General features: G+C 44.1%; 1 protein-coding gene across 3 annotated transcripts in view; it reads left to right on the top strand.

Moving 5' to 3' along the window:
- Positions 1 to 19883, top strand: part of LOC144144788 (aldo-keto reductase family 1 member B1-like) — a 45347-nt gene extending 25464 nt beyond the window's left edge. For all 3 annotated transcript variants that reach the window (XM_077676296.1, XM_077676302.1, XM_077676309.1), the window contains exons 5-11: positions 985 to 1062; positions 7939 to 8055; positions 10978 to 11084; positions 12512 to 12593; positions 15246 to 15329; positions 18867 to 18949; positions 19182 to 19883. In XM_077676296.1, coding sequence (XP_077532422.1) covers positions 985 to 1062; positions 7939 to 8055; positions 10978 to 11084; positions 12512 to 12593; positions 15246 to 15329; positions 18867 to 18949; positions 19182 to 19224 — 594 coding nt within the window. In that variant the 3' untranslated portion in view covers positions 19225 to 19883. The remainder of the gene's footprint in view (positions 1 to 984; positions 1063 to 7938; positions 8056 to 10977; positions 11085 to 12511; positions 12594 to 15245; positions 15330 to 18866; positions 18950 to 19181) is intronic.
- The last annotated feature ends 6625 nt before the right edge of the window (positions 19884 to 26508 follow it).

Below are 26508 nucleotides of genomic sequence, written 5' to 3'. Positions count from 1 at the left end.
TTGAAAGTCGGCTTCACTACTGTACACAAATGCATTTCTTGGGAGACATTCCTCCAGGTGCAATCTAAGGAGCTTGATATCAAAGTATGAGGGGCTTAGCACTTTTTACTAATAGCATTTTCATATGTGCCAGAGGTGTGACATATCAAGCGTTACAGATGGGCAGACAGTTTTTCTTGTTGGGTCCACATAAAATACTGAAGCATTCAAAATTTAATTTAGAAGCGCAAAGAGCTTCTAGCAATGGGGTTGATCACATTGTGTATGGTACCTGCTGTAGTGTCATACTGAAGTGCAATAAAGCGGGAGCACTCCTGCAGTGAAAGGTTGAGTGTGAATGGCGCAATGAATTCATGCACAGCCAATCAGCCCTGTATATTGATTTTGTACTATAGTAAATATAGAACCTCCAACATAAAGGGTTAACAGCGCACAAACACGACGACACACAAGGAAGAGAAGAAGAGTGTGTCAGTGTTTGTGCGCTGTTAACCCTTTATGATGCTACACCAACTAGCCCACCAAGCCATCCTCGAGAACCTCCAAATTGCAAATGCATTGACTTGGGCAGCACCTTTTTTTTTTCTCTGGTTAGCCACTGTGCTCGCTGATTTACATTTGTACTAATGAATGCACCTTCAAATTTCGAATACTATTTCAAAATAGAGAATAACCTTTTTTTTTCTGTCTAGTCAGCTGCATTATTCTCGTTGTGCATAGTGTCTTTTCAGTGTATGGACAGAGTGTTTTCACCCCTGATTTTTGTCTATTCCACATTAACATAGATCAGGTTAAGTATAATTCATATACAAGCTGATCAGAATCCCGCTTCTTTGTGAGTTTTGTTAAAATTTAGTCTGCTGTATTGGCAACATTGTGCTGCCAAATTGTGACTGTTTGCATGCAGCGTAGTTTTATGTGCAGAACTTCACAGAAATCATCTGCCTGTACGTTGATTTTGTCTGGTATTCTTGCTGTATACAGGAAGGAGGCGACTACTTTCCACGCGATGATGCTGGGGAGATAATTCACACGGATGTGGACTACCTGGAGACTTGGAAGGTAATTAATGCAGTAGAGCTGGCGCACTCTTCTCGCTCCAATTTTTTGCCAAAACTCGTCAAGCTGAGTATTCCTTTCTAATCCACTTATGCCAGCAATGTAAAAGGTGTACATAGGGCTGAGCAACATTGTCCTATGGGGCTATAGTACAGAATGCACAGACCACACAAACTTGCAGACACCATTACCGGCAGGGCTACAGGCATGTGCTGAGAAACTAGCTGACGGTATTTGTCTGAGCACGCTTCTGTTTTGTTGTGGCCTAGATTTGTGCATTGCCAGCGGTTCTGTGAACTTCACACACACTGCCTGCTGGCATACAAAGAAATAGTTGTGCTTGTGTGCTGTTCGAAGAATGGATTTTGAGCGTTGCATGTGACGGCACACAGCACGACTGTTCAGACGAAAACTTCCTGCTGAATCTCTGCCAGATTTTTGGCTGGAAAGCAATTGAACTGATTAGGATCATGTCCCCCTCTTTGCTGAAAAAGCAAGAGATGAAGCCATGCTATTCTTCTTGGCACATGAACTAGCTGTTTGACTCATGTAGACTGATAAAAAAAAACACTCAGGTGATCATGTTTGCACAAACTTTATCACGTGACATTTCGCTCAATATGCAAAACGGCACAGCCCATCACAGACACTGGTAGTGCTCAATGGAGAGTGCGCAACAGGAAGACTAGTAGTGCTCAATCAGGGTTCGCACAGGTCCTTGAAAACCTTGAAAACCCTTGAATTTAGAAGTAAATTTCAAGGCCTGGAAAGTCCTGGAATTTTTAAATACTCCTTGAAAACCCTTGATTTTTCTGGAGAGAACCAATGGCCCTATCTTTTCACAAGAATTTAAAGTGTTTGTCGTGAATTTCAGGTGTTAAAAATGTAAAGAAACATTGAAACAATCAAGTTTCAGTGTATCGCGTGAAATTACGAGTTGTGGATTCTCATTATTACGAGGCAACATTGGGAGCAGCACTCCTCAATAGAATTCATGTCACGATACAATCCTGTGAAAGCCGGCTTCTGTTCTCTATTGTGCACGTTCCATCTAGTCTGTGGACGGCCTTTCATTGCATGGTTGCTGTGCCTCATACGCTCCATCTGCGTTTGCTTTTACGTGCAAATGGTGGACGTGTACATAGTTCATCCTGCCTTGCAGCAACACTTGCTGAGTTAATTTCAGCTGGTACTCTTGCTGACAAAGCAGGAGATGCAGGCAACATTAACTAAGTTTTGAAATCAAACAGCCTGAGCAAAACACCAAGAAAAAAGAAAAACCTCTAAATACAAATTAAAAATAAAGCTGGGGGAGCATTCATGAACCCATAGCACCTATCTAAATGTGCATAGGTATTGGGCAATAACAAAATTTTGCATTGTGTTGAAAATGTTATAAATAATCCCAAATAAAACATAAGATGGGGACCTTAAAAATGTGTTTTCTGGTCCTTGAAAGTCCTTGAAAACCCTTGAATTTTTGCTTTTGAAGCCCATATGAACCCTGTCAATGGAGAGTGCGCGACAGGAAGTTGATCACCCTGTAAGTTCTCTCACACAGTGACACACAAGTGTGTCCTTATTCTTGCTGACCAAAAAAGATGGCAGATTTTCAGGTTAGAGGAGTGACCGCCATTCACAGATGGGGCTGCCTCCTTCCCCCCACGCCGTGACTGCAGGCCCTCTACTATCACAATCGTCCGTTAGCGTGACCATTTGTTTTCATGCAAGTGGCTTCAATTCCTCTTAAAATTCATTGTTTAAGAAGTTGTATCATGTAAGCACGCATTGTAGGACCTGTTGGTGCATTCTTCAGAGGACTGTGAAGAGCAAATTGAGCAGTCAGGTGCAAGCCACATGTGTGTGTCTGGTGGGGTCAAACTTCTAGGAAATAGCAGCCAAGTAAACAGAACAGCTATAGTGGCAGTTACAAAATAATGGGGCTAGATAAGACATCAAGCATTACTTACCCTATTTGAAGGTACTACAGTGGAACCCCAACAATACAGCTTTCAAGAAACCGCGTGAAAGCTTCGTGTGGCTGGAGTGTCGTCTGATCGTACGTGTAAATGCCACACTAGTAGACGGTCTCATGTGACAGGTGGGCTGAAAACTTATTTAAACTACTATATTTAGGGCAATACCGCATAATTTGGAAACCCCTAGCTAAAATTCCGAGCTTTTAAGAAAAAGAAACAACTACGTATTTTGTGCAGCCTCCCTGTACGGTGTTTACGCTAGCCTGCCAGCCTTGCGCTGCGCGCCACACAACCCCCATGCCGTCCGGCACCAGCCGTGCGCCTTGGAAGGCCGATGCGGCAGAGCAAATTGAGAGGGGGAAAAGGTGAGAGTGTAAAACTGCCAAGACCAAGTGAAACGAACGATAGTACGAGGCGGCAATGAAAAAAAGGCGGGAAAGAAAGGAACATAGTGACAACGCGGCTTTCAAAGACACTGATAAGCAAAGATCAGTTGGTAAGAGTGATAAAGGCCAGAAACCAAGGACCGTGGGGCGATGCAGAGGTTGAAACAATATTGCCGCAGGGGGAGAGACAGCGTCGTGAAAGGAAGAAACTTGAATCAAGCGTGCAAGGAAAGTGGTGTTCTGTCATCACCATGGGGTTGCGGTGTATGTGTTTTCACGCTCAATGAAGAAGTTTCTTTCTCTCTCTCTCTCTCTCTCTCTCTTCGTTGGCTCAATGGGAGCTTCAAATTCGCGGCCCACCAGCCACCCGGACTTCTCACAGTTGGTGCACTGGCGCACAGTTGCCGCGCGAGGCCGCCGTAGATTAACTCCCACGTGCGAGTACCCGCCTGCTTGTTTGCGTCTGTTCAGCAAGTGGTCGGGCCCGCCTGTGGACCTTGGCACATCGAGCAGCGTCAGATGAGGTTACGAATAAAGAAAGGTTAGGATGAGGCAGCGAAGTAGCCCGAAAGGTGGGAAAAATGCCGGTTTATCCTCGCCAGGGTCCGTGTTATGAAGCGGACCGCGTGTACCCGAGCGTTGTATAATCAGGGTTTTAATGCATTGTTTGTATGGGGTGTTTGCCGGGACCGCGGTGATCCATCATAAGAAGCGGGCCACTGCAAAATCATGGGACGTAGCATCGGGGTTCTGCTGTATTATAAAATAGAATTCAGAGAATTCTCAGTCGTATTCTTGTTCCGAAAGTGCAACATTGTAAAGCTGCTTTGTCAAACCTTCTTTCCAATTTCTGAACACTTATAATTGATTAAGGGCATTCCTAGGAGTTGCTAGTGTGTCTGATTTTGCCCTTTCAGCCCAGCTGTTCTGATTTTTGTACTAGTTACTGCCCAGAAAAATTTTGACTGCACTGCATTGTATAGGGTGCATAAGAACTGATTGGCATGAAGCTTCTTGAGTGCAACGTTAGCCAGTTGGGACAGAGCAGTTCCGCATGGTTTGCACTGAAAATATAGCCCAGATTCACTGAAAATATTGCCCAGATTCAAAGGACGGCATTTTTCTATGCGGGAAGGAGCATTACTGGTGCTCGTTTTTCCTCAGTCATTACTCGTCAGGTTGCAGTCCATGTTTTCTTGTAAGTCAAGTGCTGTGCAATTCATTCGCGACTGGTACAGGGGAGCACTACCTAAACCAAATTCCACTGCCAAGTTTCATACTGTTGGCGACATACTACTGGACTTCTCCACTGGACATTTTTGACAGCAAGTACACACTATTTCTTGGTTCTGACACAACCTAAACTGTGCGACTAAGAATAAGTACATAAATTTGTAAGTGTGTGGAGTTTACCCTCTGACATTGCTGAATGTATTTGTTGCAGAAAATATAGAAAATAAAATGATTGACACTTCGCTATGCTCACACAGGGTTCGCACAGGTCCTTGAAAACCTTGAAAACCCTTGAATTTAGAAGTGCCTATTTCAAGGCCTTGAAAGTCCTGGAATTTTTAAATGGTCCTTGAAAACCCTTGATTTTCCTGGAGAGAATCAATGGCCCTGTCTTTTCACGTGAATTTTAAGCGTTTTGTTGTGGATTTTAGGTGTTAACAAATGTAAAGAAACATTGAAACAATCAAATTTCAGTGTATTGCGTGAAACTGCAACAAGTTTGGTGAATTTTCATTACGAGGCAACATTGTGAGCAGGCACTTCTCAATCCACTCCAGTGAAAGCCGGCTTGTGTTCTCTATCTTGTCTAGTCTGTGGACGCTCGCTCATTGCATGTTTGCTGTGCCGCCTCATACGCTCCATCTGCGTTTGCTTTTACGTGCAAATGGCAGACGTGTATATAGTTTGTCCTGCCTTGCAGCAACACTCGCCGATTTAATTTCATCTGATACCCTTGCTGACAAAGCAAGAGATGCAGGCGGGATTTTGAAATAAGACAGCCTGAGCAAAACAGCAAGAAAAAAGAAAAACACCAATCATGAAATAAAAAAAGGTGGGGGGGCATTCGTGAACCCGTTAGCGCCTATCTAAATGTGCACTAATGTGCTTGGGTATTGTGCAATAAAAAAACTTTTGCATTATGTTGAAAAAGTTCCAAATAATCTCAGATAAAACATTAGATTGGGACCTTGAAAATGTGTTTTCTGGTCCTTGAAAGTCCTTGAAAACCCTTGAATTTTTGCTTGTGAAGCCTGTACGAACCCTGTCACATGATTGGACAGCGTAGCTGTTAAAATACCAGCATAAATGGTACTTCAAACTTAAGGACAAATGTGCTTTGAGTCGCAATTTGACAATACAGTTAACTCTCGATAATTCGAAGTCGCTTATTAATTGAAATTTTTGGTTAATGAGAAGTGGTAATTTTACGTGCAATGGAATAGAAGAACTTGCTTGGTAATTCGAAGCTAAAACCTGTTGTGTCGGTTAATTGGAAGTTATTTCTGCACCATTGATCGCACAGTTAATAAAGAGGCAGGCCAGTGAGACTCGTGCCAGCGTAAACATCTCTCTCTCTCTCTGTTGAGGTCCTTCCGCGTTGCGCAGGGTGCCGTATAAGCAGTTTTCATGGTGGATTCTTCACACTTTGATTTTAGCTATAAGTCTCCACTATCATGGCAACAACCGGTGTCGTCTGCTTGACTTGGCGACGAAAGTCCAGATTCTGAACGAAATCAAGAAGGGAGACAGGTTGCGGACCAGCGACAATGCTGTTCATGGGGGTTTTGTTTAATTGAAAGTTCGGTTAATTAGGAGTGTTTTGCAGTCCCTGCACACTTCATATTACAGGAGTCGACTGTACTATATTTATGAGCCTATTAACCAGGGTGCAGTCCCAATGAGTGCTAGAAATAAAACATGGTTGTTTCTAATTTGTGATGTGTTGTGCTTCTGGATTAATTAGCTTAATGAAATTTGGAAGAACTGGAGTGTTATCTTAGCCGACAAACGTGGGGCTGTCTGTTACATGGCAGCTTTGTGATGAGACTGGGATGGCTTAGGAATGGTGGCTTCACGTTATTTGTACTAAAAATGCCATTGATAGCTATTCATGACACGTGTTTGGATAAAAGTTCCCAGGTATGTGTAGTCATTTCAGCAGACCAACGTCATGTAATTTGCATCAGGATATTTCCGGTAGAACACAAGTTGCTGCCAATCTTCTGTAACCATACTGCTCTGTATAAGCCCATATACTGGGTGTTGCATCGCTAAATGGAAGTCTAAAAAATTTTCCTGGGCAAACCACGGTTCTGTTCGCGCTCAAACACCCTGTACTTATATCAGACGAGAATTTCAATATACAACTCTATGGTGAACTACTAATTGCGACAAGTAAATGAAACTTGGCATAGTAATAGAGCCGTCTTAGCAGCAAATGGCAGTATGGTTTTTTTATTCTCCGTGATATCTGCATTAGGTGAAAAGCTATGGAACATTCGCAAAAAGCGTGGCCTTGTGTCAAATCATTTTCTGTTGACCGACCACGACACGAAAAAAGCCCTGAGGAGAGAGAGTGGAGTTGCCACCTGCCCTGTTTTTGACTGGCCTGACCAGTTTTTTTTTCGACAGCGGGCTGGTTGCCGGTCCGTACTTAAAACCGGCCGTCATTGGCCGACTCTTTGGCCATCATGCCGCAATTATTTCTTTTGCATTTTATAAGTGTTAATTCTGCAACTACGACGATAAATATGAGTTGACAAGCTGCGAAGACACGCGAGCAGAGAAAATATGCGGGCGAGTGCACTCCCTGCGATGAGGGGGAACAAGGGGGGGAACAGCGCAGTTAAATGCCGCCGCCGCCGTGGCCAGGTGGCATTGTACTGCGAGTATTGCATAGCATTGTGCATGCATGTAGTATATGTGAATATCAAATACATTGTCATATGCATTGCATAGGCTTTATTGTTCGTTCGGTGGATTCAGATGCAAAGAACAGCTTTTAATAAACAAAGTGTGTGTGATTACTTTTCAGTGCAGCACATTCCGTTTTTTCATTTTTTTTTTTTTTTCGAGGAAAGGTGGCAACCCTAGGAGCGAGCCATATTAAGTTTTTTCATAGCACGGTTTGAAGCACTCCAGTGGCCGTGTTTTGTATGAACATTTCTTTTGTTTCCTGTCCTGGAGCTTTTGAGGATCGGTAATGTCAAGTGAATACTGCGAGTTTCTAGATAAACGGCAACGTTCAAAATGCCAATTTTGGGCTTGACAGCTAATCTGTAACAGGTGGTTATGCATTAATTCCAACAAACAGGCTGTTGTGTACAAAAGTATTCTATTCTCATTTTCTTCTTAATCAGAAAAAAAAAAAGCAGCTGCTGCTTGGTTCATCTTAAACAAGCAACTTTTTGGGAAGTGGCAGAGAGTGCTTGAGTTGCTAAAAAGTGTGTAGTGGAAACTAAGTAAGTTGTTGTAACATTAATTTGTTTTTCTCAATGTAGGGAATGGAGGAATGCGTTGCCAAAGGCCTGGTGCGGAGCATTGGTGTGTGCAACTTCAACCAGCAGCAGATGGTCCGTCTCATTGAAGCAGCCAATGTGAAGCCAGAGGTGCTTCAAGTGAGTGCCATGCTGGGAGGGGGGGAGCGTCCTGTGGGAGGAGTGGCAGCACTAGCTTGCGGTGTGCGCAAATTGGTGTGCGCACTGGCTTCATTGTTGGAATGTGTAGTACAAGTTGGGCCCGGTCACAGTGAACCTGATTTGTAGCCGGTAGACTTCCACTGCCCTAACACAAACTGTCGTGTGCATTATGGACTTGCCACTGCAGTATGTGAAAGCTAATTGTTTCAGCAGCAGGTTGTTGTTTCTTCCATTCTGCTCTCATGGGACATGCACATGCATACAGGCACATGCTCACGTTCACAACAACGACAATAATACGACGCGCGAGCAAGATATCCGATGGACTCGAAGGGAAACACCTTTATCAAAGTTGAGGTTGTATTGACAAATACAGGGTAAGCAGAAAGTTGGCAAGTGTTCCGGCTCCGTTAAGATTATAATAGGGGTGGACTGGTGATGGGAATATTGTCCTTTGAATGTCCAGATTATTAACAGATGCATGACCCACATGCCGTGGGATAACCTCAACAGTAGCCCCACAGCCAGCTAGCCTGTGCTGCTGATTCCTGTTCACACAGCACCAAGGGCTTTCAAAAAATAGATGACTCAATGACAAGAGAAACAAGTTTGGCTTTGCTTTGTTCTGCTTTACAAACAATGTTTTCTAAAATAAACGGTATTACACAGCTTGTGTTCAGCTTACACGAGTGGATTGTGGATAACCTGTACAATGAATAACAAAAACATCATATTAGCAATGCTCATTCGGGTGCGCCATTCGATGTTGTACTTTCAAAGTTCGCTCGCCTTTAAATCTGTGACGTGTTCAATTCTCAAAGATTACGCTGCACAGTATTCAATGCTCGTACGGTGTGATGAAAAATTCAGTAAAATAGAAAATAAACATGTCCCACCATGAACATGTACCAACACGCCCAGCTCACAGTTCTTCAGAAAATAAACATATGCAGAGTCTATCAACAATGAGCTGAAATGTAAACTAAATTTGAGAGGATGTTTATTTCAGGGATAACAGAGCTGCATGACAGAAAACAGCACACAAGTAACATAGAATAAACCAAAAAAAAAAAAAAACAAGCAGAAAAGATAGCGAAATGTGTGTTGTCAAGTTTTTCACAATGACAAAAAAACAGAATGGGAGTGATGAAACGGAAACATGCATCCAATCATTTGACTCTCTTTATACACTGGAAGGCATCGACTGTGATTACATAGGCAAATCAGTCTATAGGCCCTGCAAAAGGCAAGCTCTCAGACTGATTGATTGTGGTGTTTGACGCGCCAAGCAACACCTGGGCTCTGAGGCGCACCGTAGTGGAGGGCTTCGGATTAATTTTGACCACCTTGGGATTTTTTACGTGCGCCGAAATCTCAACACACAGACGTTTTCGCTTTTCGCCTCCATCAGAAAAGTTGCCACTGCGGCCGAGGTCAAACATCAAACCTGCATCTTTTGGCTCAGCAGCACAAGAAAGAACTTTCAGCATGTTCTCTATCCAATCTAGTTAACCTCACTGGCTACCTAGGGTGCTAAAGGGTCTAGGTAGGGTCGTCACCTGTTCAGTTTTTGACCGGCAATATGGTTTTGTAAAGAAAGAGCTCTTTATCTACAGGTTTCGTGCACATACTGCCAGTGGCCGGTTAACATCAAAATTGGCAGGTACAACAAAACCTTGTTACAAGAGACACTCAATGGACCCGCGAAACATGTCTCTTGTAACCAAGGTCTCTGGTATGCAATGTTGCTAACAAGGCAAACACTGGAAAACCAACCAAACCGTTTTCATTCAAACGTCCCTTATAACCAAGTGTCTCTTGTAACGATGTTTTAATGAATGTATTTGCAGTTTTTTATCTGTGACTGACTAGACACTTAAAATAACTGCGCACCAGAGATGTTACAACCTATAATTACGTTTCACCATGCCAGTATTGTCGTCGTCTTCTTCGGCCGCTATGTTGTATGTTGGTGTTTTCGCAGTATTATCTTCCACGTATGCACCCACAATGGGTTGCGTTGTAGACTTTTCCACCCAATACTAGGACAAAAAGAAGGGGCATAGGTCACTAGTTTAGCGTTGAGCATGTTTTATGTTTAAATTTCCCTTCCATTCTGCTGACGTCTACCCTTCCTCCTGTCTAGGTCAAATCCTTCCCTTCCCCTCCTCTATTTTTGGGGAGAAGTGGCACCCCTAGCCGGAAGAAAATAGGAAAAGGAAAGGAATGTTGAACATTAAGGGCTTCAGATTAATTGGTTACGTTAATTCCCCCTCCCCCCCCCCCCCCCTTTTTTTTTTCAGTTTGTACGATGTGAGGTTGTGACTTGTGACTGACCTTCTCCCCCCTCCCCCAGCCAGTTTATTTTTTTCTGAGGAAGGTGGCAGCTTTAGGCCTCAATCTCTGCTCTACGGAATGTTGACAATGAGGTGCTTTGAAGCATGTGAAGCTGTCATTGGCTTTAGTCACTAAGCTGTGACACCTCGAGCACTTTCTAAAGAACAATCATGAGTGTTTATGAGCTACAGTTTGCAACATGCAAGCCACGGCATAGTGCTGACGATGGGTGGTAAGGAACACGAGAGATGCCCCATGGTGAATGGTGGTCCAGCTTGGACAAAGAATTTGCTCCTCGCACGCTGGCATAATGGTTGTTTGCAATGTTATTGGCCCGTTAAAATGTGCAAGTTGTGTTTCGCAAATTAACTAAATGAGCTTTCACATCTGTGTTGTGCGATGTATTGCTGCATATAAGTGAGGCTTGTGGTGCGCTATGAAGTTCTTTGATGTACTACCAGTGTACTGCTTTAATGTTTTACTATATAAGGGGCTTCTTGAGATCACACTTGGCAGCATTTAGCAACAAACTTGGGCATTAGTCCTTATGAATGCTGCTTCCAGGTGGAATGCCATCCGTACCTGAACCAGAAGGACCTGCTTGAATTCTGCAAGGAGCACAACATCGTCATGACTGCTTACAGTCCACTTGGCTCTCCTGATCGACCATGGTATGTGGCTTGTGCTGTGTTGAGAACTGGCGTATAATGTTAGGTAGTGTGGAGTCTCCTGGAAAACGCATGGGAACAGCAAGGCTTGGGAGTGGGCGAGTTGGTGTTTTAACATCTCGAAGTGCAGAGGTGCGCTGCCTGCCACGAAAACGAAGAACAGGGTGAATTACACAAAAACAGCTAGACAAGGTGAGGTGCAAACTATCAACTGTTCATTATCATGCGAAGGAGGGGCGGTTATATATGATGGACATGAAAAACACACATGAAAAAATAACAATAAAACGCAACACGTGACATGATATCTCTTCCTTACTTAGAAAACCTATTTCACGCGTCGAAGTGAGGAATAGATATCATGTCACGTGTTGCGTTTTATTGTTATATTTTCATGTGTGTTTTTCATGTCCATCATATATAACCGCCCCTCCTTTGCATGATAATGAACAGTTCATAGTTTGCGCCTAACCTTGTCTGTTTTTGTGTAATTCACCCTGTTCTTCATTTTCGTGTCAAAATGGCCCCTGAGAACGTTTAGAAAGTGATTTTGTTTCTATCAGAAATCTGTTTTTTGCTTCTAGAGAAGGGAAATCCAGAAGAGGTAAATATATTTGCTCATGCAATGAAGTTAATACTGGAACATGCTGGGACTATTTCTTGCCTCAGTGACATCACTGTGTGACAAGAAGTGAGCATTTCATGGTTGCCTGCCTACCACAGTGCTGTGGTGGTGCATCACGCTCGTTGATTTATGGGTAGACGAAAGAAGCTTTGGCTGATTTGAACGCTTTATTGCGTTACTTAACCTTCGTGAAAAACATTAAAGGTTGGGAGTGGAGCATTTCTTTATTTTTAGCGCAGCTACGCACGTTGAACTACCGAGAAGCAGTAAAACTGCTAAATATATCACCTGTCCTCAGCAGTGGCTAACCAGCTTTCTGCCTAGGCTGTTTTGGGGGACATTTGCATGCAGCAGCTAGCTTGTTTTCCCATGATATGACCATGTTTAGCACTCTTATCTCAAGGACGTGAATACATCATATACATAAGTGGCTCTGCCGTGCTTGTACTACAACCATACCTTTTAGCATCGCTCAAAGCAGATTCATGTTCACTGGATCATGCCAAAAGGCCTGTGAAGAATGAATTTTTTTTCAGATTTGGGCAGGTGTGACCTGTGGTGTGTGTCCCAGAGAGCAACTGAAATTGCAATGAAAAAATAACGTTTGTGGTGATCTAATAGTTGGTGTAATTAAAAATGGACGTGCTTTTTAGAACAGTCCAAATCAGGGTAATTTGGGCTGCAGCTACTACAGTTTCATTTGTGCACAGTTCAAGATTAGTATGTCTTGCACAAATCTCTTTTTTGTTGTTGTTGTTAATGCACGAGAGTCTGCTAAATGTGCAATGGCCTGATGTATTTACAGGGCAAAACCTGACGAGCCTGTCCTGTTGGAGGACCCTGCCATCAAGGCTATTGCCGATGCTCACGGAAAAACAGCAGCCCAGGTAAGCACAAATCAAGAACATTTCTTTTCCTGAAAAAGTACCAACCACTAATTTTGATAATTTTGCTGTTAGTATTGTGGACATTCAGTGGAAGACAAATGATTGAAGAATGCCACTCACCACTACAGTTCAAACCGTGACTTGGCCATGGGGAACGGGGAGACTTTTTGAATTCTTGAAAATGAAGTAAAACAAACTGACCTTTACCTGTTTCAAACCGTGCTAAACTGGTTGCCTATTATAAACCTTCAATGAACAGAAGACGAATAAAAAAGAGTGACAGAGTGACCTTCTAGAGTGACAGATGTCAATGAGAACCCGTCCAGGTGTTGCATTGTCCGCCTTGAGCGTTGGAAAACAATCACTCTAAGGCCTGTGAAGATTGCTCCACTGCGAGCAAGTACATACTGCAGGAAAGCCAACTTCGTGGACGAAGGCATGATGGGGCTATTTGTAAACTTAAGGCAACTTCTGCGAGAGCCTTTTGAGCACAAAAGCTTGTTGTTTTTAGGCTGCAGAATTCGCCGATATAACACGCACTTTCTCAGGTAATTGGAAGATAAGCCGAGTGTAACCTGCAAGCAAGTTCCGCTGGAGGGTTTCAACCCAGTGGCACTTTTAAAAGCGTATCAGAATATTTTCTCTAAGACGTGATGGTCTGTGCCCGAGTGCGTTGGGGTTGTCCCTGAAGTTAGCTTCAGCTGACCTCAGGGTTTACCGCATGTGTTCAACTGCAATTGCTTGGCATTTCTTTTACAAATTTTTCCATTAATTTTTTTGGTGGCCTTTCACAAAGGTGTTTTCAACAATCTTTGCTGATGAAGCCTGCACATGGCTGAGCCACACATATTAGGGGCGTGTAAACACTGAATAGTAGCTTTTGAATCTAATCTCCTAAGGCGTTGCGCTGCTGAGCACGAGGTCGCGGGTTCGATTCCCGGCCGCGGCGGCCGCTTTTCTGATGGAGGCGAAAAGCAAAAACGCCCGTGTGTACGAGATTTCGGCGCACGATAAAGATCCCCAGGTGGTCAAAATTAATCCGGAGCCCTCCACTACGGCGCGCCTCATCGCCTGCGTTGCGTCGGCGCGTTAAACCCCACAATCAATCAAGCTTTTGAATCTAACACTGAGTCGATTAAAAAAATGTTGAATTCCATATAATGCCGAACAGCCCCAAATTTATGTACCAGGAGCCAAAATATTTACAACCTCTTGCACACGGAAAGTTAAATGTGTGCACTGGTTTGTGACATCGTTGCTGACCATTTTGAAAATAGCCTGTTCTCTGGTACGTACATAAATATGCTAGAGTGGCAGTGCATTTATAGCCATTTTACGTTGGCCCAGCCAGATTTTGCTTCCCAATTTGAAGTAAGGTCTGTGCCCTCCATTCCTCTTGCCGTGTATCCTATTGTGTGTTTACTGCATGAGAAACAAAGAAGAGGCAGCTGCAGTCTTCTGCATTTTAACTTCGCAAAAAACTCTAGTCTACCATGGATGAAAGGAAAGGAGGTCAACGTATAGGTCTGTTGGTCATACTGTAGATACCCTGTTTCTCGATCTTGGGGGTTATTGCATGAGCTAAGTGTTTAAGCACATTTTTCACCCACCAATATCGACTTTGCTCTAGGCCTTGCAAGTGTTAGGACCCAGCTTTGTGATAGCGTATAAAAACCTCGCCCTGTTTCCAATACATAAAGCCTTGCAAGTATCATGACTAATGATGCCAGCAACAATCATCGTTGCACAAGACACACTGTTAAATAATGTCTCATTACTTTTAAACTTTACTGTAGTGAAGGTTATCCTGTGCATCCTAGAACACTCTTTATTCAGAATCTGGCATTGCTACTATTTCTTTTACTACAACTAGAGCTTTCTCTTTTTTTTTTTTAACTGTGGAGTTACCCTAAAGCTCACTTTCACTATGCAAAGCGTGAGCTACTTCATTACAGAGGTATCATCAAAAGCAGTCGGTGAACAGGCCCCTTGTCACGAAAAGGAGGCAACATAGGCTATATAAAAAGTGTGCAGCATAAGGTTGTAGCTTGAAGGCAGCCAGGCTGATGATGTCGGTGGCAATGTTTCAGCGCGTGGTGACTTTGTTAAGGCGAGTTGACTGACAAGGACGCGATAAAAACATCGTGGAGGGCATTTTGAACTCGCAGGTTGGTACTTTCATTTCGTGTAGTTATTGGTGTTAACACTCCTTTCGGTAAGCAGGCCCATGCATTATTCTATCGCATCTTAATTAATTTAAAACGTCAGAGCGAGGTGAACTGTAGGTTTAATTGCTGTTATGTTTGGGCTCAGGGAGCCCAGGGAAGAGAGAACTACTGGACACGAGGGCCAAGAAGAGAGTCGTTTATTTGGCGCCAGTGCATGAGGGAAGCGAATTTGAGATGGCCGGAGGCGAGGGGGGAAAGCATCGACCTGAATGGCACCAAGCTGGCAGGCACCCTTGCTGTATACTGAAATTGCCGGGCTCGCAATTGCAGGAGTGGGAGGGCTACAATGGCCCTGTGTTGCCAGCGTAAGCGTACACAACAATTACCAAGCACTAAGATTATGTATGCAACAATTTGTGCGCGAAATCATGTATCTTTTCCATTGTTCTTTTTCTTTTCTCCTTCTATCTGCATTTTTGTTCAGGTTCTGCTGCGTTATCAAATTGAACGAGGAGTAATCGTCATTCCTAAGAGTGTCACGAAGGCAAGGATCATCTCAAACTTCAACGTAAGTTGCTGATTATCATCTACATAACGCAAATGAAAGTTGTGTTTTTCTATGCCTGTAGTAAAACCTGGCAATACCTTGCATGAAACAGAATATTGCCTATCATACGATACGTTAAATTTGAATGCGAGATTTTGTAGTTCTAGCTTTGATGGTATATAACCCAAACTAATTTTGCTTGCATAAAACAACATTTTTACGTTTCAGAGAAGTAAAGTAACTTCTAAATCACGTTAAAACAATAATGCTAATACAGTGATTACATTAAGTGTTTCTACAAATCAAGCATTTAGGAATTCTGGCAAAAAAGGGGATGTCACACAACGGATCAAGATGGAATAACTGGGGCAATGGTGTTCAGCTACTGTCTAAGCATTCGTTACTGTATCAATCCTACATGTCACTTACAGGCCACATTAAATTCATTGTGAAATTTCCTAATGTTCAGTTGGCATAGAAAAAAGATTAACAGAAGTGGTGTCGACCTGAGCAGCAATATCCTGGTGTGTGGTGCTGGTGTGCAAGAATATGCTGATAGCAACAGTGCCAGGGTGTTCCCATTTGTCCACCCTAAGGGTGGATTGGTGGACAGTTATTAATTTTCAGGCAGCCTTTTCTTATTGCGGTGAAAGTGAGGCAAATGTGCTCACCCACAGTGAATTGTGGAATGGTGACCACTGACCTGGGTGCTAGCCACCGAGGTAGTAAATAAAACAGACAGCTTAAAATGCATTTGAAATATGGCTTCAGACATTTTGCTTGTGAATTTGTGCAAGCAGCTGAGCAGGGCAATAACAAAAAAAACACTTCATTCAAGCAGTGCTGTGGTTTCTGCCACATAAGATATCATTATGTCTCAGAACGACCGAACAAGTTGTGCATATGATTTGCAGAGTCACAAATAGACACCGGGGCATGAAAGAAGATGATACCATCCATCCTATCCAGGCCTTTGTTCTATTGCAGCTGACATACACAGTGCCCTACATGACTCTAACCAAGACAGATACGGACAAGCTCAACACCCTTATCCGTAAAGCCACGAAGCAAGACCTTGGGATCTCCATGAGCGCGTCAACTGACAGGCTCCTTCACATGGGTCTGCACAACACGGCAGACGAGCTCATAGAAGGCCACCTCTCCAGCCAGAGAGCGTGGCTTGCAATGACAAAAACCGGTCAAAAACTGTTGATCTGAATCAAATGGAGCTCCCCCGATATCAAGCCGAACAAGCAGCTTCCTGAGCGGTGGGGCCATAATATTTCATCCCACCCATTGCCAAAGAACATGCACCCGGTCCACCCCTCCAGTCGGTGACAAGCTAGAGCTAAAGCCTTAAACAGGAAATACGGCACCCTTCCGGAAATGGTCTACGTGGATGCGGCCGCAATCTGTGATAGAAGAGCAAAGACAGTGATGGTCACCACAAAGACAGAGCTCCTTGTCAGTGCCACCCTAATAACCGCGTCGACCAAAGAAGCGGAGGAGCTACCTGTGGCGCTGACCCCAGACGTAATATCCTAGAGTGTAAAAAACATAAGCACCTACCATCTTTTGCCCCATCCCAAACCCTCGAGAGCAGTGGGAGACACTGCTGTCCAGGCCCTGCCTCTTCGACCAGCTCCGGCTCACTGGGAGAGCAGCCGGTGCTAAGGCAGCTCATGGATTCTCATGTAGAGGGAACCACTGCTGCAACACCATAAATGCTCTCGCAATCAACGTTTTTCTCTCTCTCATAAGATATCCGTGTCCAGAATGCGTGCTTTATGCTCGACTGCTTTCTGCCAACCCCCCTCTGAAGCACCAGTTGCCTCCTGCCCTCTAAGGTAGGGCATTGTCTAAAAGCCAAGTATTTTCTGGCAAACATCTACAATTGACTGAATCACCCCTAGGGCAGAAAAATCCATGCGCCTAGGGTTGCCACCTGCCCGGTTTTGGACCGGCCCGGCCGGTTTTTTAAACAGCAGGCCGGTTGCCGGTCCATACTTAAAACCGGCTGTCATTGGCCGGTTTTTTGGCCTTCGTGCTGTGATTATGTCCGTTTTGGCATTTTATAAACGTCAATTTATCAACTAAGATGATAAATATGAGTTGAGAAGCTGCGCAGACACGCGAGCAGAGAAAATACGCGGGTGAGCACGCTGCCTGAGATGGAGGGGGACCTAAGGGAGGAACAAAACAACGAAATGCTGCCGCCAGACTCAGCAATTGAGGTAACTTTTCAGTGAACCACATACAGAGCAATAACCAAGCTCTCAATCACTTTCAGTACAAAGGTTGTTGATTCCTCACTGAGAAAAGGCTACAATAAATGGCACTGCATGTCAAAAACATGGCATCTGGTCTGTTTTTCAACACAAATTAAACATTCTATATACCACGGGGAAAGGTGGGAACCCTACATACGCCACGATTTTGCTGCTCCAGTCGACAGTTGCTTGTGCTAATTTTTCTTTGCGCTGTACTATTTTAAAATAAAAGACTGGCACTTTGTGAATAATAGTGTCTAATAAAAAATGCATTAACTGACATACTTTTATTTTTTCAGGTGATGCTAAATAACACTTTCATATCAGACCTGCCTTAATGCCTCATAAAATGGCTTTGATAACTTCTGTGAAGCAGCTGCAAACCTACAAAATTATAAATGTATTGGTGTGTTACGCATTTTATGCACCAGTATCAAGTGTTCATTCTGCTCTAGAAATGAACTAGCAATGTCACTGAGTGCTCCAGTGTAAATCCTAGCGTACTACTATGTACCCAAGCATTTATCATTTGGCATATCTTTGGTGTTCTAAAGATGCCCTTGCACCTCTAATACACATGTACATGCATGTGCACATAGTTATCATTTACAGGAAGGCACGAGGGAGAGTACATGTATGATTACATAGACATTCTCGGAAGCCAAACTGCAAAATGATTTTGTGTCCTCCTCAAAACACTTGCTGAAAACACTTGCCATGATGAGGGTGTGGCTATTGGATCTCGGCTTCGACAGGTGTTTCAAACGAAATAAAACTGGGGGACTGGGGGACTGAAAGATATGTCTCCCCAGAATTTAGACCTTGATGTTCACCAAATTGTTGCCAAACATCTGCCTCACTTTATTTGCTACAAAGGATCAGTTTAGCCAGAATCCTTCAATGCTTTGAGAGACTCTGGTTTAGCTTGATGCAATTGCAGGCTGCAAAGCACCTTTGTACAGCTGGCCTGCTTATGCAACAAATTTAGGACATGTGGGTGTCCTGAACTTGGGGACAGTATACAAAGTGCACGCGACTTGTTGTAAAACTGTCTAATTAAGACAACTGGGCACAACTTAGCTGGAAATTCGCACGTCATGAATACTATAAAGTCTTCAGACCAGAGAAAAGTTGAAAACTTGGGAAATGATCTGCATCTACCTAATCTCATCATGCCTGTTTTACCAAATTGTCATAATGCCTCATCATGCAGCATAAGTGTCTTTTCATTGAAACTACGTTATCGTTCACTTGCCAATGTGCCTGACCCATCTTGTCTCCAATGCAGGTTTTTGATTTCGAGCTTACTCCTGAAGAGATGAAGACTATAGACGGCTTCAACAGGGACTTCAGATTTGTTCTTGTGCCTTGGTGAGCAAAAAAGGCAGTACCTTCATAGTTATGCATACAATGCATATCTTGTTTGCACTGTTTTGTTGATTCATTCATTTTGTGTTCAGATCAGATCATAAGAAACTTTTCTGTTTTTCCCTTGCCTTGCTTTCTTTGAGCATTTCTTTAGTTCATTTCTTCGCCTTCTTTGTCTACATTTCCGTGTCCCTTGCAAGGGGCTTTTGCTGAGAGGTCCATTTTTCCCTTCCAGGTCACAGAGTTCCAAGTACTACCCATTCACCGATGCGGTGTAAATTGGTGGCACCGCCTTGCACATCAATGTGGCATGTATCTACATAGCAGCATTTTGTGGATCATGTGTTCCAAGGTCCACTTGCATGCCGCATTTCAGTGATAGTAAGTGGTGTATAGTGGCGGGGACAATGCACTTGCGGACAAGAGCAGGCCCACATGCCTTAGTAAAAAATAAGACATTTAGAAATTTCCAACAGCACGTGTTCACTACAGTTGTGCTGTGCTCCTTATGTCTCCTGAGAACTAGGAGCTTGCAACTCCTCAAAACTAGGAACTAGACTTGCCTGACACCCTGCAAACATAGTGTTCCATTAAAGCTGATGTTAGTGCCTGTGGGAATTCTGACGTGTTTCACACACCAGCGGGGTTACAGGATCACAGTGTTGCTGTGGCTGCCAAAAATGCAGATTTTTTTTGTCTATTATGCTGGGGGAAAAGTTGAATTGCTTATAAATTTGTGCCCTTTAGGCTACAAATGCCAATTTGAAATATCCGTGCACAGTGCCTCAATGTGGGCTGTAAAAAGAAAGTTTAAAGGACCTACGTCTACAATATTCGGGAAGTGGCAATGTACTAGTAAAATGTGTAGCAGTGCTTGCCAGTGTGTGCCTGTTTTTTCGCAGTATTTTTGCAGAATAAAACCACCCGAGTAATCGAACATGCTTTCCTCACTGCTGACTTGTTAGCCCACTGTCGTTTGCTGTCATGTACTGCCACAACTGCCATTATGTGCCGTTCATTAAACATGAATGGGTACTTTGAAGCTGCAGCCATCGTGCCAAGAGTAAATGTTTTTGTCCGGGCTTGCAATCTCTTCTTGAAAAGCTTAACTTTACTGTTGAATTAACAATAGTTGCCTGTACACCATTTGGAATGTAATGTTTCACTATTTGTGTGTCAGGTTACTAGTGCATAAAAAAGTAAATTTCCCCGAAGTGAGACTGCTGCGCCAGGGCTTTTCTCCGCACAGAATGTGCTGCTACTGTGAACATCGACCTGATTTCAGACTTCCTCGAAAACACCACTCCACCCTCAAGTGTACACGAGCGCCTCTAGTGCACTGTAGGCAAGTGCTCGTAAACCAATGTGGCAAGAAAAAAATCAGTATGCCAAATATATTCTCTTTCTCTGTTTCTTCTAACTCTGTGGAGATAATAAAGTTAGCTGGGGATAATCAAGTGTCTGTGCCATGCTGTTTTGCATGCAAAAGACAAATATGTTTGCTGTGGTGATTGCATCATGTGGAACCTCAAAAAGAGCACAGTTTTATTTAAATTTGTATTATGGGTTTTAAAGATCAGTGCTGTGTGTGTGTGTCACAGAAGATTTATGCTCAGATTTTGTACAGTGGGGCTTTAGAAAACCAAGCACACAACTGTGAAGCTGCTGCAAACAAAAAGGCAAAGTACAATGCGGCGTAATGATAACTTGACAATAGGGATTTTAGGCAACACGGACAAGGGACAAACCTACTACAAGAGCAGTCAGATTCTAGCGTGCTTGATCACACCTGTGGGTTCCATTGTCTTATATGATGAATATTGTAAAGGTCACGTGCAACAATTTTGATCATGAGGTTCCATTGTTTGTTGTACGCAAAGCTTGTTTCATAACTGGAGTTCCCTCAGTAAACAAGGCTCATTGTGCTTTAAAGTATCGTTTATTTTGAAAATAGAAACTCGCGCATGCCTTAGTGTTCAACAGCATATGCTGTTCTAATCTTATATCCCACCTAGTGCAGTGAAGCAGCTAAGGGAGGCAATTTAAACTCTGGTGCAAGTTCCAACAGGTATGACTGAAATACAATTAGTACGAACGTTTATCAGTTCTAGTGTGGGTTATGATTTGAATTCGAGTCTCCAACAGGCCTTTGAAATCGAAATAAACTTTGTGAAAACATCTTCTGTCCATGTTTCTGACCTCTTTTCTCAAGTATAAATTGAAAAGTACCGGTATATGTCTTTCACAAGGTGTGCTGTATTGTCCTCTGCATCTGCTAGAACTACTTTGTGAAAGCAATTTTCAGTGTATGGGACAGCATGTGGGCTCTTCACATGCTGTACGGTATGTTACTTTTATTCCTTGTTTTAAGCTCCCCACATCCCCTTATCTTTCTGAAGCCATGATGCTGGAGGTAAGAAGGGTGGACATGAGGAAATGCCAACGCTTTGTAGAAGTACAGCCTAAGGTAATAATCAGGGCCCTTGTGTAGAGCACCAATTACTGTTTGGCTGTAGATAACATTCGAAAATATGTGACCATGCAAATGTTTTGAATGCGCGTTTGAAGTATAATATTGAGAAACCGAAGCCGAAATCAATGCACTATGGCATTGTTTTCAGACTGGCACCATGATCAGAATGGTTTGTGGGAGCAATTTTTGCTGCAACTGGTTCACTTTCAAAGCTTGTTATTTACAGTGAACCATCTGCTGTCTGTTGGATAATAAAGTAAAATCTAGTATTGAAATTTTTTTATGTTGGAAGTGCAATCACAAAGAAAAAGCAGCCGGGTTGACACCATACTAAGAAAACGATGTCCATTCCTACCCTCAAAACATCGCAAAAGAATAAAACAAAACCGCGCTTTTCGCAAGAAACTTGGAACATAATAGATTATATACTGTAAAATCTAAAAGGTCAACTGTAATACAGGCTACAACTAATATAAAACAGCAAGCACAACAAAACATCTGGCGTATAGTTTCTTCGCACCAGACTCCACCCATACCCACGGGCGAAAAGAAATTCCGGTGCATCAGGATCCCAGTACAGTATAATCAGGCTGCGCAGCGGGCACCGAGTGGGTTGTTTTGTACAAATAAACTGAAGCTCTGTCGTCAAACATTGTTTGTTAAATTTTATTGGAGCGACGCTACACTCGATCTGTACGGGCGAGGAACGGTACGGGCGAGGAACGGTACGGTACATTTCCCATAGCACGTACCGAGTTCTAAACGCCCATGAGCGAGTCGGTACTGATTCATAGTGAAAATCTGCGCATAAACACACGCCTGTATCACACGTTTTCTTCTTATTATTTTGTGTGTGTTTCTGCGCAGTTATTCACTATGAACGCCCATGAGCCTACCTGACTTGAGGTGCACTAGGGAGCATACATTTCCAGTACGCTGCATCCTACATACCACCGTTCCGAACGCAAGCTCCATTTCACGCCTCCATCGGGTTTCACCAGTTCACTTAGAGACACTAAATAAACTTCAGTAGTGGCTCTAGTTTCACCCTGACGCGCCGGCAGCTCCGAGTCACGGCCGCTGGATGAAAGGCGCACTTGCATTGCTTGCATGCGCTCTCATCCAGCGGCCGTGTCCGAGTTCTCGGATGGGTACGATTTTTAGAAGGCAGACTTCCGGTACGATGACGACATTCTCGTTCCGGTCACATGGTTGCTGCGCGTGCGCCGTCTAAAGTAGAAAATCCGCCCGAGCGCGCGGCGTACACGCGCGGGCGTCTGCTCGCGGGAGCGCGAGTCGGTCAACGACAACACGGCGGGCGTTGAAACGATTTTTTTTTTTTTTTGCATTACGGTTGCATCTGCGGTTGCTGCATTGCGAATTGTGCCATATGACGGACATTAATAGCGATCTGTTGAGATTACGTTGTAAGATAGGCCTACACAACTTTTTTCGGTGTGACGAAATGGGCTAGTACAGATCCTCGATGTCCAAACCGAGAGCCGGACAAGCATATGAGATTCTCAAAGGATTCTTGACCATCACTCAGTGAAATACAGTCGTCCACTACTTTTCTTCTGTCTCGATAAGGCAGGACCTGATCCTCCCAGATTTCAGCAAGACATTCGATCAGGTTTCGCACGACAAACTACTTTAAAAATGACAAAATATTGTCCTATCACCATTTGATTCCTAATTGATTGCCACCCCCCCCCCCCCCCCCCCCCCCCCACTCCACAACACCTGGAATTTCTGCTAAAAGCTGCTCACTGCTAAAAAGCTGCTCAATTCGTAAAGACCCTGGAATCGAGAATTGCGATCTAGAATTAGGCGTGCGCGGAAGCTTTCATTGTGAAAGAAGGTCAAAGGTAAAGGTGGAAAAAGGGTGTTTATTTGTGAAAACAACGCTGTGAAGGTCCCTCTCGGCCAAGGATGTCTGCATTGGGAGGAACGCTCCGAAACTGTCTGCAATATTGCCGCGAATCATGCATTGGGTTTTTACCGACCGCTGCTCCCTCTCTCCTTGGGTCAGCCGTCAGTGTAGGGAGAAGACAGGTCGACCCCAGCTCTGGTGTTTCTCCGACCTCGCACCACTAGTGCAAGCTGCGTTAATTTTTTAACTCATAGTCGCAGCTCTAATTGCCCTCACCCAAACCCCCAGAGCGTAAAACAGTTGTAACATACAAGCACGTTGAATGAACCTTATAGCTACTTTGAATTAGGTATACATTACTCACGAACAATTAGTAGCGTCCCATTACCTACATTACCAAAGGGGAGAGGGGAGTGGGAGGGAGGGAGGAGGCTCTTTACTAGAGGAAAGCAGAGATGTCTGCTGGCATCTCGCGTAGAGAGACAGAGAGAGAGGGGGAGAGAGAGAGAGAGAGAGAGAGAGAGAGAGAGAGAGAGAGAGAGAGAGAGAGAGAGAGAGAGAGAGAGAGAGAGCCTTTATAAGAAATTAAGAAAGCTGAACAGGTCAACCCCACGGTAGGGCTTGCTACTCCAGATGAGGGTGAATACAGTGAGATGACAGGGGAAAATAGAGAGAGAGAAAAAGATAAGGAAAATAAAGAAGGGAAGGGTGGGGGGGGAGGGGAGATCCTCACATCTATAAAATATATATGTTCGGAGGGTTCACCCCTGAGTTTGTATGGCACCCCAAGTTATTCACACCTGTCTTAGTAGTCGCCTTAGCGATGTTCACAAGCTTGTGGGGAGCACTAAGGGCTACCCTCACGTTCACACGGTTAGCAATCTTCTTTAATCCGTGCGACACGCCGTGAATGTACGGTACAACCACTACCTTTTTCTTTTCGCTCTCACGGGGAGGCTCGTCATGCCATCTTCCCGATGGCACGATTTCAGTTTCCTGAGGATGCCCTCAGTCACTGATACGACCAGGTGTTGGGGGTATCCAGCCGCGTCGAACCGACTAACTTGTTTGCTTTTTGCTTTGTTTTAAATGCAGAGCATTTCTTAGCCTCGCCTCTTCCTGCGTCGGACGGCGTCCACAGCTCCGCGTCCGCAGCAGGTGCGCCTCTCCTCCTTCCCTCCTCTCTCTCAACAGCAGCTGGCGCGCGCATGCGTCATAGTCAGCCCGTTCGTTCCGTCGCGGTCTCGGCGTAACAGGTGCGTGATAGCAGCGCGGTGGGGCGTGGAAGGGCGCGCGCTGCAAAGCGGCTAGCGGTCGCTCGTGCTTCAGTCACTGCGTTGCTCCTTCCTTCCTTGGTTGACGCTCGCTCCACCCTAACGCGACTTTACTCTCCTCTCTCTACCCCAAACCAACACCAAGGCAACTACGACCCAACTACCCACCCTAACGCGACTTTACGCGGCGTTAACGACCCCCAATGCTCTGCATTTAGTCGTGTTCCCCTCGCGGGAAGGCGCGGGAATTTTTTTTAAAGCGGTTTGCACCGCATGGGGGCACGACTTGGTCAAGGCGTCCGAAATGCACAATTTAACAATTCCCCTCTTCACCAGCGTGCACTGAGCGTGTCGTATATCATATACCACTAACTTGCGGGTAATCCTACGTCGGTCAAACCGGCAGGTGTTTGGATGACCGGTTGAGGGAGCACAATAACAATGTTCGAAATGGCAAGGAGGGTTTTCTGGCCCTTCATTGCAAGGATTGCACACGTAAGTGCAAACCACAGTTTGACAAGTGCACAGTGATAGGAAGAAGTGGCAATGAAACTACGCGGGAGATAATTGAAGCACTTGAAATTGGGCGGTTGGGCAGTAAATGTGTCAGCAAGACTTCAATAGCGTTGTCCCAAAAAGAAATTAGCATCCTTTCCAACACGCGTTGTACTTCGGGTGTGACATGAAGAAGTATCTGTATAGATTGGGACACGTGCGTGATGTGTGTGAGGTGGCAGAGTGTTTGTAACTTATTTATATATATTTTTTTTGTCTGAGGTGAATGTTTTTGGTTTTTGTGGTGGTGCATATAAAAGGTGCAAGTTTTCCGGATTACAATTTCAGTTGGAAGTTAGCGCTCGTCCCGTCGTTTTATTTGTCTTCGTTTCCCGTTCTTTGCGCTATAATATTATAATGATGTCCTACCAACTAGCCCAGCAGTACTCCTTGCTAAGTTATATTTCTAGTTCATCGGGCACGCAATAAAATTTCGTTTGGTTTTGTTGCAAGTGGTTCCTTAATGTTGGAATCACTTCTATTGAGACACCTCATTCGAAGCAACATTGCCTCGAAAGACGTATGTGGTGCTGGGAAGAATCGTTGGAGTGTTAAAATATGAGGGAAGAGCCCAAGCCGTGATATATCCACCGCATGGAGGAACGCACAAAGGTCTGCATTGAAAGTGCATTGGTTGAGTAACGATTTTGGCAACAGATGGCACTTCCGGCGTGCATTCGCCAGAAGCATCGAGCTGGTTTTCACGGAGAAAATTTCACTGGAAAGGAAAACCAAAGGAAGTGTAGCGAAGAAGACATCGAGATCGGGATGAAAATAGGGAGCGTATGGAGAGCTAGAAATATAATTTAAGGGCTGCAGCGATCCTCAAGGTGTGTGGGGCTAGTGTCGATATATACCCACTGGGAATGTCTAAGGTTTCGGGAGTGGGCTTTTCATATAGGAGGATTGAGGAATGACTTGAGAATTGAAAAGAATGCTCAGGTCATTCCTTGAAGGAATAGATGAAAGGAGTCTGAGGAGGATGCAAAGGAATGCTCAGCACTGACAAGAATCCACAACGAATGACTTGAGCGCTAAACGTCCATTTAGAGCGCAATAAATGTCAAAAAAAAATGACGGTTGCCATTTTAAAATCCAATTGTGAATGTTCTCGTAAAGGAGGAGGATGCACGCTGAGATGTCGTGCATGGCAGCACTCGGGGCTAGTGTGAGGGAGCAAAACTATTTTGCCCCGGTTCTCTGCACTTGAAAAGAAATGCTGCCGTTCCGGTTCGCACCATGAAAAAAAAAAGAACGGTTCATAACTGTTTGAATTTTTATAGTGGCAGGGGATATTTTCCCCTCCCCTAAACCTGACTAAATAAAAAAAAAACTTTTATACTCGTCAAACTTCAAAAAATCTCAACATCATTTCAACAAGTGGCGA

Source organism: Haemaphysalis longicornis, unplaced genomic scaffold, assembly GCF_048455015.1.
Source record: "Haemaphysalis longicornis isolate Haplotype H1 unplaced genomic scaffold, Haemaphysalis longicornis Haplotype H1 scaffold_1, whole genome shotgun sequence".
Lineage (NCBI taxonomy): Eukaryota > Metazoa > Arthropoda > Arachnida > Ixodida > Ixodidae > Haemaphysalis > Haemaphysalis longicornis.
Note: the sequence above shows the minus strand (reverse complement) of the source record. Positions and strands in the feature narration are given on the sequence as shown.